Source organism: Meleagris gallopavo, chromosome 2, assembly GCF_905368555.1.
Source record: "Meleagris gallopavo chromosome 2, MGAL_WU_HG_1.1, whole genome shotgun sequence".
Taxonomy (NCBI): domain Eukaryota; kingdom Metazoa; phylum Chordata; class Aves; order Galliformes; family Phasianidae; genus Meleagris; species Meleagris gallopavo.
Genome location: NC_139405.1, coordinates 77,170,545 through 77,185,977, shown reverse-complemented (window position 1 = coordinate 77,185,977; position 15,433 = coordinate 77,170,545). Strand labels below are relative to the sequence as shown.

Here is a 15,433-nt window from a genome sequence, read left to right as displayed (position 1 = left end):
ACAAATTCTAACTGTAAGTGAAAAGTTGCTATAGTTTGAACTATGATTATAAAAGTATTTTCAATGTAATGTCACTATGACATTAAGGCTATCTCACTTTCAGAAAAAGCTTTCGTTTTCTTGTAACCTAACATACTAGAGATATAAATCTTACAGTAGGAATTACACAGATGCGACATCACAGTCTCTCCAGCAAACTGAACAGTAAGTCTAAATACAACCAAGAACTCTGCATGATATAGCACCATTATGAAGTTTAGGATCTCTCGTCCCTGTGAGTAAGAAATCAGGAAAAGGTGGCAGGAGACCTTTGTGGATGAGCAAGGAGCTCATGCGCAAGCTCAAAGGAAAGAAGGTGGTCCATGAAATGTGGAAAAAGGGTCTGACCACTTGGGAAGAATATAGGAATGTAGTCAGGGCCTGCAGGGATGCAACGAGGAAGGCTAAAGCCCGTCTGGAATTGAATCTGGCTGAAGTGATAAAGGATAATAAAAAAGGCTTCTTCAAGTATGTTAACAGAAAAAGGAAAACTAGAGAGAATGTGGGCCCCTTACTAAGTGAGGGGGGGGTTCTGGTAACGGGGAGATGCTGAGAAGGCAGAGATACTGAATGCCTTCTTTACTTCTGTCTTCAGTGAAAAGGCTCTCCCTCAGGTTTCCCACACCGTGGAAGTTAGTGAGAGGGTCTGGGGAATGGGAGACTTCCCTTTAGTCAGGAAAGAGGACGTGCGTGAGCGCCTAGGCAGTACTAAGGTCCACAAGTCCATGGGACCTGATTGGATGCATCCACATGTGCTGAGGGAGCTGGCGGAGGTCATTGCAGAACCGCTCTCCATCATTTTTGAGAGGTCTTGGATAACAGGGGAGGTCCCTGAAGACTGGAGGATAGCCAATGTCACTCCGGTCTTCAAAAAGGGCAAGAAGGAAGACCCGGGTAATTATAGGCCTGCCAGGCCTCACCTCTGTCCCTGGAAAGGTGATGGAACAGCTTGTGCTGGATACCATCTCCAGACAGCTGGGAGAAAAGGAGGTTATCAGGAGTAGTCAGCATGGGTTCACCAAGGGGAGGTCGTGCTCGACCAACTTGGAGGCCTTCTATGATGCTGTCACATGCTGAGTGGATGGGGGAAGAGCGGTAGATGTAATCTACCTTGATTTTAGAAAGGCGTTTGATACTGTCTCCCATGACATCCTTATAACAAAGCTGAGGAAGTGTGGGATAGATGAGTGGACAGTGAGGTGGGTTGAGAACTGGCTGACTGGCAGAGCACAGAGGGTCGCTGTTGGTGGTGCAGAGTCTGGCTGGAGACCTGTAACCAGTGGTGTCCCCCAGGGGTCTGTGCTGGGTCCGGTCTTGTTCAACATCTTCATCAATGACCTTGATGAGGGGATAGTGGCCACCCTCAGCAAGTTTGCTGATGATATGAAGTTGGGGGGATTGGCTGACACGCCTGAAGGCTGTGCTGCCATTCAGCGAGACCTGGACAGGCTGGAGAGCTGGGCAGTAAGAAACCGGATGAGGTTCAACAAAATCAAGTGTAGGGTCTTACACCTAGGGAGGAATAATTGCATGCACCAATACAGAGCTGCTGGAGAGGAACTCTGCAGAGAGCGACCTGGGCGTCCTGGTGGACGACAGGTTGGCCATGAGCCAGCAGTGTGCCCTCGTGGCCAAAAAGGCCAATGGCATTCTGGGGTGCATTAAGAAGAGTGTGTCCAGCAGGTCGAGGGAGGTGATCCTCCCCCTCTACTCTGCCCTGGTAAGGCCTCATCTGGAGTACTGTGTCCAGTTCTGGGCTCCCCACTACAAAAAAGACAGGGATCTCTTGGAAAGAGTCCAGCAGAGGGCCACAGAGATGGTGAAGGGCCTGGAGCATCTCCCCTATGAAGAAAGGCTAAGTGAACTGGGTCTGTTTAGCCTGGAGAAAAGACGACTGAGAGGGGACCTGATCCAGGTTTATAAATATCTGAGGAGTGGCGGCCATAGCAGTGAGGCCAGTCTCTTTTCAGTGGTACGTGGAGACAGGACGAGGGGAAACGGACATCAGCTGCAGCATAGGAAGTTTCGCACGAATGTGTGTAAGAACTTCTTCACGGTGAGGGTGACGGAGCGCTGGAACAGGCTGCCCAGGGGGGTTGTGGAATCTCCTTCTCTGGAGATATTCAAGTCTCGCCTGGACGCCTACCTGTGCGACCTGGTGTAGGGAACCTGCTTTGGCAGGGGGGTTGGTCTCGATGATCTCTAGAGGTCCCTTTCAACCCCTACAATTCTGTGATTGTGATCTCCATGTCTATTTTGCCAGTATAAATGCAGAATTTTGTTCACCAAATCCCCCTAGATCTAGAGGCAATTCACGAAACTAGCAGGAGATCAGTTTAAAACAAGTAAAAAAGAATACTCTGCAGCAGTAGTGAAAATCTGGAACTTGCTGTTTTAAGAGACTATGGAGGCAGACAGCACCATTAAGGTCAAAAAGTGTTTATACAAAAGATGGTCCTAAGATGCACAAACAGATACTAAAGGAAACAGGCAGGGCTGTATCCCTTTAACATCCTTAATAAAACAACAATATAAGCTGAGTAGTACAAGAATGTCCTGAGGCTTACATGCTCCTCTAAATAACACCTCCTGATCTCAGAGAGAGGATAGAGGGAACACTGATTTGGCCCAGCATGGAATTTCTTATACCCTTATGATCTCATAAAAGTGGAATTAACTACTTGACAATGCAGCTGTTTCAAATGTTTTAAATTAGTTTCATATTGTCTCGCCGGCTTTAATAGCAATTTTTTTCCAAACTAACTCATCAGTTCTCCCATCACAAATTCTGGTATGACCCAATTAGAACCCAAAAGGTAACTCAGCAATTGTATTTACATTCAATTTCTTCTTTGTACATTATCAATTACTGTTGTGCATACAGCATTTATCACTTCTAATGCACAGTTCAACAGCAGTACCTTGCAAGATGAGTACTGAAACATACGCATTTTTTATGCTATGCAACAAGAAAGGGAAACTATTCATCAAATTTTCACAAGCAGTTGAATCAGGGTTGAAAAATCCATCTTTATAAAATAAAACACTAACTAGTAGAATCCTACCTCCTCTGTCTTCAGGACTAAACTTCAAAAATTGAGCCAAAAGGTACCCTAAGCAACAAGCCCAACTGAAATAACATGAGCAAAATCTGAGCAAAGGATCCAAGAGACCTCATTTGGTAGACAAAGGTTTTATTCCACTATCTTTTTCTGTTTTTCTTATTCTTCTCTAACCCAGTACTTCTAAGACTATTAAAAGTTGGAAAGATTAGACATCAAAAACATGACAGCTCCAAAGAGTTGGAAAGATACACCTATTTAAAAATCAATTAAGAAGTTTTTCAGTAACAACCATAAAAGGATGTTGCATGTTTTAGGTCTAGTTTCAATAAGCTAGTGTCAGCATCTTTCTCCTGAGACTTACACTTAAATACATCTTTTCCTAGAGATGGGAAAAGGATGTTACCAGTAAAGAACAGATCTTTCCTCTCAAGAACAATCCTTAGCTATGAAAAAAAAAAAAAAAAAAAAGCACTGTCATCCCTTCCTACATGTTCAGCAGGTTTACAGCATCCATATACATCTTCCTTGAACTCTAAAAAGTTTTTTCCTCTCCTGCCCTAAAACCCTTGACTGTCATCAGATCACATCTTTCAAAAAGCTCTGCTCAGTCAGCTCTTTTAAAGCAAAGCACCCCATCCACAGTGTCAGTTCTCCTGATACCATGAAAGAATCGAAGACGGGAAACAGAAAAGAAAAAATATATATATTCAAAATAAAACAGATTCTTCACAATCTGTTTGCAAACACACATTAATATACCATGCATATTAATCGTGGCAGAGATAGCACAATAAGCAACTTCTACTACAAAAGTCATTGTAAAAAAACCACAGAACAGTAAAAAACTGGCCATTTCTCTGTCAGTCAGCTCTGGGTCTCTGTGTACCCAGTATGTCTTCTACCAGGGTTACTGAAACATTAGGAGAAATCTTGCTATTTCAGCCATGTGAGAAATCAGTGATATATTGTGGAATTTAAGAAACTTCAGACTGAATTGGGACATTTTGGTACATTTATGGAGGCAAATTAAATTACTATACAGTCATATATGGAATGAAAACCACTTTGGGGGCAAATAAACAATTTGATTTTCTGCAATCCATCAATAACAGAGCATCAAGAAAAAATGTCATTACATACAGAGTTGGATGTAATTAAAAACTGTAACAAAAGCACTAGAAATAAAAAGAAACAAATTCTGAGCCATGAAATCATTATTTCTAGCTTATTCTATCCTTCTATAATTAATAGAAAATAAGCAAACATCCTGGAAGTTGCTTTTCAACTCTGAAATGCTAAGCAGTGAATTCTTGCCTAGGAGAAGGCTTCTGTAAAAGCTATAAACCATTCAGGGAGACTTTGGATGCATATAAGAAATAAAAAGTTATTGCTAACTTTTTGAAAACTAAAGCTTTACCTAGTACGCTACTATAAAAGGAGAAGTATAATTTCCTCTAACTGTACTTTCACAAAATTTTTCTGAGACCAACTATAGTCAAATTGCTGCGTAGCCTTATTTTCCATTTTCTTCACACATTTTCACAACACACTCACTCCAGCAGTATTTAACATTATCACTCCCAGCAGTCAAAGTTGGTTGTACAACATCTTACTTGCCAAGAACCCATTACTTGAAAGGAAGACCTCTCCTGGCTGCACAGCAGATTTGTAGGTGGAGAAAAGGAGCCTTGCTGTGAGAAGAGTGGCAGGCACCAATAAATTCCTCAGTAAGAACAGAGCAGAAAATGCATGAGGCGTCCTTCACTAAGAAATGACAGAGTACTGTTCTTCTGCATATACTTTCAACTAATTTGTTGCAGAAAGACTGCTTATACAGCTCCTACAAGGGCAGGAACCTAACCGTTGGCAAATCTACTCAGGACTCATGCTATCACACATAGGAGACGTATCTCCAGCCCTGTTTAATAGCTGAAGTAAGATGCAAAGGTTACGTCAATACAACACTTAAAAGGCAGTCCTCAGAAAGATCAGCAGAATAGGGCTCTGCAAGGAAAGTGCCAAGGGCTACACTATAAATAGCATGTCTGGATATATCTACCCATGCCTTAACTTCACTCTGCCTTATTAGCTGCTGATTGTTCTTCTAACACACAGAGCTTGTTGGAAAAAAATACCCAGAGCACAGCTGTTAATAATTCATTCCCAAGGCTCTACATGATATGTCCTCAGATCTATTCTATTCACTACTTTAGTCACTATCCCAGAGAATAGAACAGAGATGCTTCTTTCATTCACAGGCAGCATGAAGCTCAGAACAATATTCTAATCCCTTACAACAGACTACAGGATCCAAAAGCCCTGCAGTATTTTAAAGGTAGATGTGTATGCAGAAACAAGCAATTACTATTGGAATGCGATAGCTGAAACACTATTTAAGAAATTAGACATTTTCTTCAAAATTCTTGAAATAATAGGGCCACAAAGATGGTGAAGGGCCTGGAGCATCTCCCCTATGAAGAAAGGCTAAGTGAACTGGCTCTGTTTAGCCTTGAGAAAAGACGACTGAGAGGGGACCTGATCCAGGTTTATAAATATCTGAGGTGTGGCGGCCATAGCGGTGAGGCCAGTCTCTTTTCAGTGGTACGTGGAGACAGGACGAGGGGAAACGGACATAAGCTGCAGCATAGGAAGTTCCGCATGAATGTGCGTAAGAACTTCTTCACGGTGAGGGTGACGGAGCACTGGAACAGGCTGCCCAGGGGGGTTGTGGAGTCTCCTTCTCTGGAGATATTCAAGTCTCGCCTGGACGCCTACCTGTGCGACCTGGTGTAGGGAACCTGCTTTGGCAGGGGGGTTGGTCTCGATGATCTCTAGAGGTCCCTTCCAACCAATTCTGTGAAATATGTGAACTAAACACAAGCACATTGCATTAAACAAGTTGCACTATTTTTGATACTTTCTCCTCTGTTGTGTTTACATTACTGTTCAATGCACAAAGATTTCATTCTTACTGTGCATCGAGGCACTATTTCAAGCCAAATGATAAGTGTAGAAACAGATTGAAGCATTATGTCATTTTTACTGTGCTTTACTAGAACAGCTAAGAATGGGAAAACAGTGCTAAGCCAACAATAACTATAGTTTCTGCACCTCTGAAGGAAAGAATACAGAGTCGCACATCAAACAATATGAAAACAGAACCACCAGCTCTCCTGTCGCCACAACATACATGCGTTTTTCTAGGTAAGTACAACAGACTAAAGATACATGCCATTATATCAGTTTGAATATTTTTGTTCTTCCATCTCAAAGTCCAAAATCTTTCCAAAATCTTGTATTTAATTCAATAAGGGCAGAATTGGGAGCTGTAATCACTACACAGAAAAAGAAGCTCAGCAGAAGTTGCCTGTCAAAAACACAACCCTCCGTACCTTTCCACAGTGAGCAGGTGAATTTACTTGCTGGCTGTCCAAGTTATTTAAAATATTTGAGTCACATAAAAAAATTCACCTCCAATATCTGCTTTACACATTTTATACTTCAAGGTTCTTTCAAGTACCAGAACAGCAACATCAGACAAAAGAACCCGAACCTTTAATCAAATCAGTAGACACCAAAATCAATAGTGTGCAGAAGAAAATATATTGCTGCTAATGCCTATGAATCAGTGCAATTTCAACTGCTAATGCCTATGAATCAGTGCAATTTCAACCCACATCTGATGTGGCACTTAAATATATTCTTTTGAGTTAACATCACAGGAAATAAAACAGTAGTTTTAATCACACTAATTTAGATACACTCATTTGCTATGTTCAGATTCAAAAGCGATATTTTTTTTCACTCTCACTAATTCTCTACCATAGCAGTTATTTTAAAGGTAGAGCTCAAATCCTCTAGGCTGTCAGTGCAAGCAGCAAACACAACCTTCAGAAGTAGTAGTTTTCCCACAGAGGAAACTTCAGGTAGTTCAGGGTGTAGCTACCCAGTCACCCATGCTATGCAGCCGACCATAGGTGCCCATGATTGAGCAGAGCACTGGGCCAGATGGCCTCCCTTTTCAACCTCAACCATACTGGGATTCAGTGATCTGACATTTACTGGCAATACTGATGTAGATTGAATCAAACAAAAACAAACCATTCTTTTAAACCAATTCGTACTTGTTCCATCACCAAAAACAAGCTAAATGATTCTGTTCCATAAAGCACACTGGGCTACCACACATTAACTTTGGAACAAGAATGAACTAGCACTGTTAATAACAGCTTGTAGACAAACTTGTAGGCACATCTGGCAGTTTTCTTCTGCTTTTTAAAATTCCTAACTGGAAGAAATGACAACAATGTACTTAAATATCAGTTTGGGAAACAAGCATGTAAGAAGATACAACAGAGATAACAGTATTAAATGGATGTGTATTAATTTCTTATACCACACCTACACCAAAACATAAAAAAGCTCCCAACATGCTTGAGAGAATGAAATTACAACAAACCTCTATGGTCCTCTCTCTTCTGTTTTTGCATTATAAGCCAAGGAAAGAACAGTTACTGCTAGAGGAGAATTAAAACCTGAGTTGTGCCTTAGGTTCACCATCAAATTCCGAAGATAAATACAAGGTAACCTTCAAAAAAAGTGAACTGTAACCAGTCTGCCTGGGAAAATAGAAGAACCAAATACAATCACATAGTAAAATTTTGCTGCTGAGAACACTATTCAAGAAAAGCTTTTTTGAACACTAGGTAAGTCACTAAATAGATGTGACTTTTACCTCAATTTATGTAAAAGTATGTCTTAAGGTAATTAAATCTCACAAAATTGTGAGTTATAACTCTATGACTTAAAAGCGGTAAACTGAACATCTTTAAGAGCAAGTAGTGGTTCTTCTAATATCCCCCACTCTAACAATAAGTAATTTAAAAGTAAATCCTTCAAGATATATTTTTGCTCACTAAATAACATTTTAGATCACATATTTCCAATGCCAACTTCTGAAGCTACACCATTCATAAAGGTAATCTTTTCTCTTATATAAATAACAGTAATAGTTTGTCCTGTAATATCATCTTTTTATTTAAATAGTTCCACTTTAAATTTATTCCCTGTTAGAGAGTTTATTTCATTTACTCAATATTGGAGTCTGTTTGAAAATTAAGACAGATAATCTTGGCAATATTCACTATAACGCATCACATTTTTGCAGGGTGTACATTTCTCCCATGAAAACATCCAAACGTGTATGATGTGTGCATACCTCCTTGTCTGTGCAAGATATTTTGTTGTACTTTTATGAGCTCTTGGACTGTAAGTTAGTTGTGTACTCACTGAATCTTTAGGGAACACCTTCTACATTTTAAATACATACATAGCTCTTTAAAACTTTCATCTTATTTCCAAAATTTGAAGGAAAAATAAAAACACCAAACCATTATTTAAGGGTGACGTACACAAAAACATCTGTCTGTTCTATAACTACAGAACTAAAAGCAAGAAATTACATCAAAAGTTTTCTATCACTTTCAAGGTCAGAGTCACTGCTTAATCAATATTCTCATATCTTTGCTTTTGAACAGTTACAGCCTTTAATTAGGTAGAACATTTGTCATAATGTCTTTTGAAAATTTGCTCAAATAATATTTTTCCTTTCTAAGGGCACTAGCAGACTTGGAAACATAAATATTGGTATGGCATTCAACTCAACCACCTTCCTTACCTCTTCTCTTTCCCCTTTCCTTTAGATCTCATTTGTGCTTGAGATATTGCCACCACTGGTTTGAATGCAATTTATAGTTACACACACTCAGGCTAATTTGTTATCTCAATGAATTTCTGAATCATCTAAAAGGTCTCCTTCACAAATAAGTAATGCAAAAAGCAGAGGTTTACTGTATGGCATTATTCATATTCTTCTAGGTTACAAGTAGTATATCTTAACAGTGGCACTGCTAAGCACACTGTCCACATAAACAGAAATTATTCTAATTTATTGTGACCCACTAGAAAGGTAGCAAAAGGTCGTTTGGGTTAAGACATTCCAGTCCTGTACACAACTCTACCTCTTACAAAGCAAAGCATAATTTTAATGGTCAAGACTGAAGTTGGAACAGGCAGATAAAACCTGCTGAACTATGAGCAACCACCTCTGCCCTCTTGATTTCAGCTGTACCAAAGATGCCCTTTACTGGGGAATCACAGAGAGGATTAGTCCTCTAAGTATCTTGACAGATGAGATCGGATTTTCATGTAAAACATACAAATTTAAAAAAAAGTCAAAGAGAAAGATCTGGCTAAACTCAAGCATCATTCAAGCAGCAGCCCATGCTCAATTTCCTTCAATTATGCTGCCCAGAGCTACAGCCATAGAGTAGCATGTCTGAGACAGTATGGATAGACCTCACTCCTCCTCCTTGGAATTCATGGCACCACAATCTTTCCAGCATCTGTGAATAGAGCTGAAGAAAAGACCAAGCTCTAAAAGTACACAGTGAGTTCAGAAAAGGAAAAAAATGATGAAAAAGTAAATCATTCTCCCATGTAAGAGAGATAACTTTATTTGTATCATTTATACGTGTGCCTCTAAGAGCGTTACTCTCGTCTACATAATTAATATCATGCTGCAAAAATTTAACCATTAGATTTTCTCTAAGGGAAAACCAAACTATTATTTTCCCTTTTGGTAACGAAACGAAAAAGAGTAAAACATGTAATTCTGAAAAGGTACATATACCTCTGACATTACTGGACTGTCCAAAGGACCTCAAAGAAATATTTTTGACCTGAAAATTGAAATTAATCAAAAATCACAATCTGAGGTCAGAAAAGACCATACTTACTCTTTATTCCTGTTCTTAACGCACGGCTGGTAGAGAACTTTGACAGCATTCCACATCCCTGACGGTCCACAGCTAGGCATGAAATTATCACCAAACAGTGTAAAGACACTGTGGGAGGAGGAACTTCCCGAGGACTCCACCAGCAATGTCTCAGAATTTAAAAGCCATATCTATAAATAAAGAAATAAATTTTACTGAGGATGACATCAATTTCTTCTTCTACTCTGATCCTAAATCTGATGCACCATGAACAGCTGATACTAACACAACACGACAGTTTTAAGGAAGTGTCAAAAAACAGCAAACTGACATTTTAGTTTCACTATTACATATCACAGTCCCTGGAGAAGAAAACCAGGTGTTAAAACAGTCATTCACTATTAAGACCTCTTTCACTCTAGTAGAGCACGTCGTTTTGAATGACTGCATGCTACAGGCAGGGAACTGAAAGACTGCCCACTAGAAGCGTGAACAAGTAAGAAGTTTTACAAAACATTTACTTATGACTGGATAGAGCTAAGAAATAGAATGAGAAGAATAGCAATTAACATGGTCTAAGGTAAGGCTGGTAGCAGGTGTATGATGTGACAAGTGAGGAAAAAAAGCCACTGATAGCAGGACACATAGAATATGTCATAATTGAATGCAACAATCACAGTTTAGAGATCAAAGCTCAGAATATCTCTATACTTATTTGTAAAACTTTCACTGATGAATGGATAAAGAAGTTCTGAGAGAGATCAATTTAGCATACAAACATAAATGATGACAAGCAGCTGCACTTCACACTTAGCAAGTGGCTGTTTATCAGTTTTGTTCTGGTAACTCTAAGTACACATTCATAAACTGAACTGTAAAATATACCTCACAGCTCGGGCTGTCACACATGGTGCTTTAAGTTGCACTTTGAGGATGTTGGAGAAAACGGGGACAGAAGAGAAGCAACCTAAACACGAAGGCCATTACCACCACAATTAGCTTTAATTAAACAGCGTTTCTTAATTTTGAAATTAAGACTTCCTTTTTAAGAAGCCCCCTTTGGATGCTTTTTAGAAGGCGACTATCCTTAGTCTATGGAACAGTTATATCTATCAGAATTTTCCTGGATCTATCTTTAGAGAAAGCCATTAATCCATTTTATTTGCAACATGAACTATGTGAAAAGTACTTCTATCAAAAGTGCTGATGTGCCATTTGTGACAGCAACTTCCTACCACTTATTCAAAGAATGTCCTTTTTTCAATAGTGACACCACAGGTCTGTATTAGTAATTTAGCCCACAGTGCAAAACAATCAACTGAACCTTTAGAAGGGAAGAATAAACTCTTCGCTACGAGGGGAAAAAAAAAAAAAAAAAAAAAAAGTATATTCTACAACTATCAACTATGAATGAATTATTTTCAAATCCTGCTTTTGGTGTGAATGAACAACCGCTCACTAAGCTGAGCGCAGCGACTCAAAGAAGCTTATATATGTTATTTGTGGCTAGCACAGCATTCAGATTTTCATTTGTGCTTTCAACCATTCTGTTGACAACAGACAATCTTTCTTTCTTCTATTTTGTACAAAAACAGTGCCTGCTGAACCAAATTCCTCTGACGTTAACTCCAGTAAGAAAAGAGCTTTCAACCAAAGACAGATAGATTTTTAGAAGTTTAGAATTTATTCATAACGCAGATTGATGATCTTTTCTCAAATGGCAGCTTCGGGAGAAAGTATCTTCATGTGGCTTTTTCCTTTTTAAATCATCCTGCCAGTAAGTTTCAAAGATATTGTCCGGAAAAGAGCTGCAACAAATCTCAGTTATACATGGTGGGTCTTGATCCAACTAAGTAAAATACAGCAATCTACATTCCATGAGTTTCCTAAAATCTCAACCTATGTCTTCAGCTTCCCTTTGAGAACAGTAAGGCATAAACTCTGATTTAACATGGTTGGAAACAGCTGTTTTTCCTCCTCACTCCCAGCTATTGGGGACATTACCACTACTTTTGGCATCACATTTGTTGATACTGTACATACACTCCATTACAACACCTCTGTCCTCACATTTAAACTAAACGGATTAAGTGTGGTTGTCTTCGTATCTCAGAGAGAATACAACTCTCTAAAAGAGATGGTTAGCTAAGGTTCAACAAGGTAGTCATCACATCTTGATTGCTGCAACATCCCCTTCTCTAGCCTTGACAAATGCCCACTCACTCTGCTCAAGCTCTCAAAAACACAATCGAAGAATCAGAATCTGACTGACAAGTCCCTCCCATTTGTCTCATTTCTTTTCTCGGGTTATCTTCCTACTCCCTTCCCACTCAATGCTAAAATACGAGTTAACTTACCTAATCCTACTCCGAAGAACAACTTCATTAAGATTGAGTTAGTACTCAACCACTCAGGACCCTACCATCAAATTTTCACAGCTGTACCTTCCGGAGTTTTATTAGATGAATCCCATCTAGGAGATGATACAGATAGGATAAGAAAAGATTTGTCTGAGCCACATTTTAGTCTTCTGTCACAGTTTTGTTTATTCTCGGTCTTTAAAAAAAATCCTTAAGTACACAGTTTTCAAAAACTCGGTTATCACCAATTTAAACAGAAACTCAAGTTATGATCTCCATAGATAATGTAACTGTATAATGTTAAGTGATATATACAGAGAAAATAACAGTGAGTATATGCATAAACTTGTGCTTTAAAAAACATTTCAAAAAAAAAAAAGAATACAAACAAATGGAACAGTTTGCCCACTATATATCAGTGATGAGACCACTTCTCTGTGTACCTACAGCCCTAAGCAGTTTTTTTTTTTTTTTTTTTTTAATTTGCAAACATTAGTATAAACACTACTTACATTACACTTGTATCCACAAGATCTCAGTCTCAAGACTTAAGCTGTATTTCTGGAACACCTGTCAGTGTGTGTACTGTTCTCCGAGTATTATCAGCAAGGCCTTTTTGATGTTCAACGCACACACAAAAACCCAAATAAAAAGTATAATTGGAAATTTTACCATTGTTTGCGTTTCACTTTCCCATGCAATATATTGACTACATGAATAATTTCTCCTGATTTAAGAAAGCATTTGTGAAAGTGAGGGGACACAGCAGGACAGCTGATCTGAACTGGCCACAGGGCATCACGCACAGGAAGAAAAGCCAGGAAAGTGCCCTTGAGAGTGATGGTGTTTATATTCCCAAGAAACTGTAACATATGAGGTGCCTCGCTTTCCTATAACTGGCTGAATACCAGTCTGATGATTGAAAGTACTAAATGGATTTCCCTTTTTTCCTTGCTTACAGACACAGCTTTTGCTTTACCTAGCAAACTTTTTTTAAGATAAAAAACTTACCAGAATATAGATCCTTCCATTGTCACCTTTTATGGTGAATCTAAATGTGCTTTTAGCAGAGGACAATTCCACAAGACACTGAGCAACCACGCTCTGTATGAATTGAGACCTGTTTAAAGAATTAAATGCATTGTACATTTTAATGGCAACTACACAGGTAAGGTCATTCATACCAATGCAGTGCAAGTATGAGCAACTTCATACCGTCAATTCCACTATAATCTTACTATGCATTTTTATAAAGAAATTGAGTTTCTTTATCTTCCTCTCCACCAAAACCACTTTCTACCTCCTGCAACAGGAACTATTTAACAGATCAGCAGTCTAAATTGCTCCATATCCCTTACTTTAACCAACGCCAAGCATCAAATGATGAGTAAACGCTTTTCCTTATACTTTATACATAAAAACACAAAGTTCAGAAAAATGTACATACTCAAGATAGAAAGACCAATGACTAATGCAAAGTATATAATACAAGATAAGTGGATCAAGTTCTGTGCCATCTTAGCTACAAATTGAATTACTTGAGAATCTAAAAGCCCAACTTCCAATGAAACATTACAAGCTTATTTCACTCTACATAATAATCTTCAGTTTCAATAATTAGTCACCAAATGCCATGAAAACTTAAATAATTCAAGTTTTTTATTTTTGTTTATTGGCTGAACAGTGAAATACTGCAACAAATTGTAATCTCCTTATTATACACACAAACAAAATTATGCATGAGTGAATACAGAGTACATTACCTTTAAAATGCAGCACTTTGTTATACTTAAAAATTTCAATATTAAAATTTTACTAGGTTGCTAGCATCCTTTCCAGAATATAAAAAACTAAGCAACTTATCTGATTTTTATTTTTTATTTTTTTTTTTTTTACCTTGGTATTGTGCTGAAGCTTTCCTCAGATGGCCAAATAATCACCTCAGTGACATAGTATTTAACAGTATCTAAAATGAAAAACACCTTTAAAGAATGAAGACTTTTTTTTTTTTTTTTTTTTTTTTTTTTTACAAATAGACTGTAAGTCACAGTATCATTGTATTTAATTACACTATAATTAGTTTCTTGTTCCACAGTCAATTAAGATGTGCAGCATGTGATCAAATTCCTGCTTGGGTCTGTGGGAGAAGTATCTCATAAAAGAAAACATTGCTGATTGTGTAATTATTTCAGAGCAGCATTCTAGTAGTCTATCATTCACACTGATCCCTGTTTAACAGTAGGAACAATCACCTTGAAACAAAGCATGCAAGAACCCAAACACCTGGACTGAAATGTCTTAAATACTGATGTTTACTGGTGTCAATTAACTCCTGTCCACTATGCACTGCTATCAAGAAAAACCTGTAAGACATAGTGAAAAAAACTTTCCTAAATTTCTGAGATCAGCATAGCTTACATAGTATTTTAGTACCCTCTGCTGCTCAGTAATGCTGCAGCGAACCACAAGAGTTTTAGTAACATTACCCACGGGCATCATTTTCTTTGCTCAAAGAGGCAGGGTAAACTCTCTTTCCAAAAACTGCACTAACATAATGTTAATATATGAAACACACATTCCAAGTTTCAATGTGCTTTCAAAAAGCTCCAGTAAGACATTCTTTTAACACCAAATGGAAGTGTTTTGAGTTCAGAATTTAGACTTCATCAAGAATGTCAAAAACTATCACATCGAAGCTCCAAGCCCTACACACCAGTCTAACCAAATAGCAAGCAGAAAAGGTAACATATACAAAGAACTTAATTCCAACAAGCCTTAACATATGAGCAATAGCAAAGATTCATCAGTTCCATAAATTTCAAGAGTAGAATGGATTGCCTCATTTGACAGCTGTCCAGAAACACCATAAAAACTGGATGAAAATAAGCTTCTCTGCTCACAGCAAGGAAATCGGAACCAGACAGTCTTTAAAGTCCCTTCTAACCCAATCCATTCTATGATTCTCAGTAAGACACTTAATCCTGTTTTAACGATTCTAATGGCTTGCCAACTCCACTCCTTGTCTTGATAAGTATTATAGTTCATTTAATTATCCTCACTGTTAAGAAATTGTATGTTACCTCTGAGCTAATTCTAGCCTGCTCCATGCTGTGCCCTGTCCAAGAAGGCTTACTCTAAGCAAAGAATAGGTTCCACTGCTGCAAAAGGCATTGGGAATTGAGAAGATGTTTAC

General features: G+C 38.4%; 1 protein-coding gene across 2 annotated transcripts in view; it reads right to left on the bottom strand.

The window, feature by feature from the left end:
- The window catches only part of UBE3D (ubiquitin protein ligase E3D), a 76,295-nt gene that overhangs the window by 46,693 nt on the left and 14,169 nt on the right, over window positions 1-15,433 (bottom strand). For both annotated transcript variants that reach the window (XR_014881500.1, XM_085217730.1), the window contains exons 6-8: window positions 14,137-14,206; window positions 13,252-13,360; window positions 9,902-10,071 (exon numbers count right to left, since the gene is read on the bottom strand). Coding sequence is in view for 1 of the 2 variants with exons in the window: in XM_085217730.1 (XP_085073856.1) it covers window positions 9,902-10,071; window positions 13,252-13,360; window positions 14,137-14,206 (349 nt within the window). In the remaining variant the exon portion in view is untranslated. The remainder of the gene's footprint in view (window positions 1-9,901; window positions 10,072-13,251; window positions 13,361-14,136; window positions 14,207-15,433) is intronic.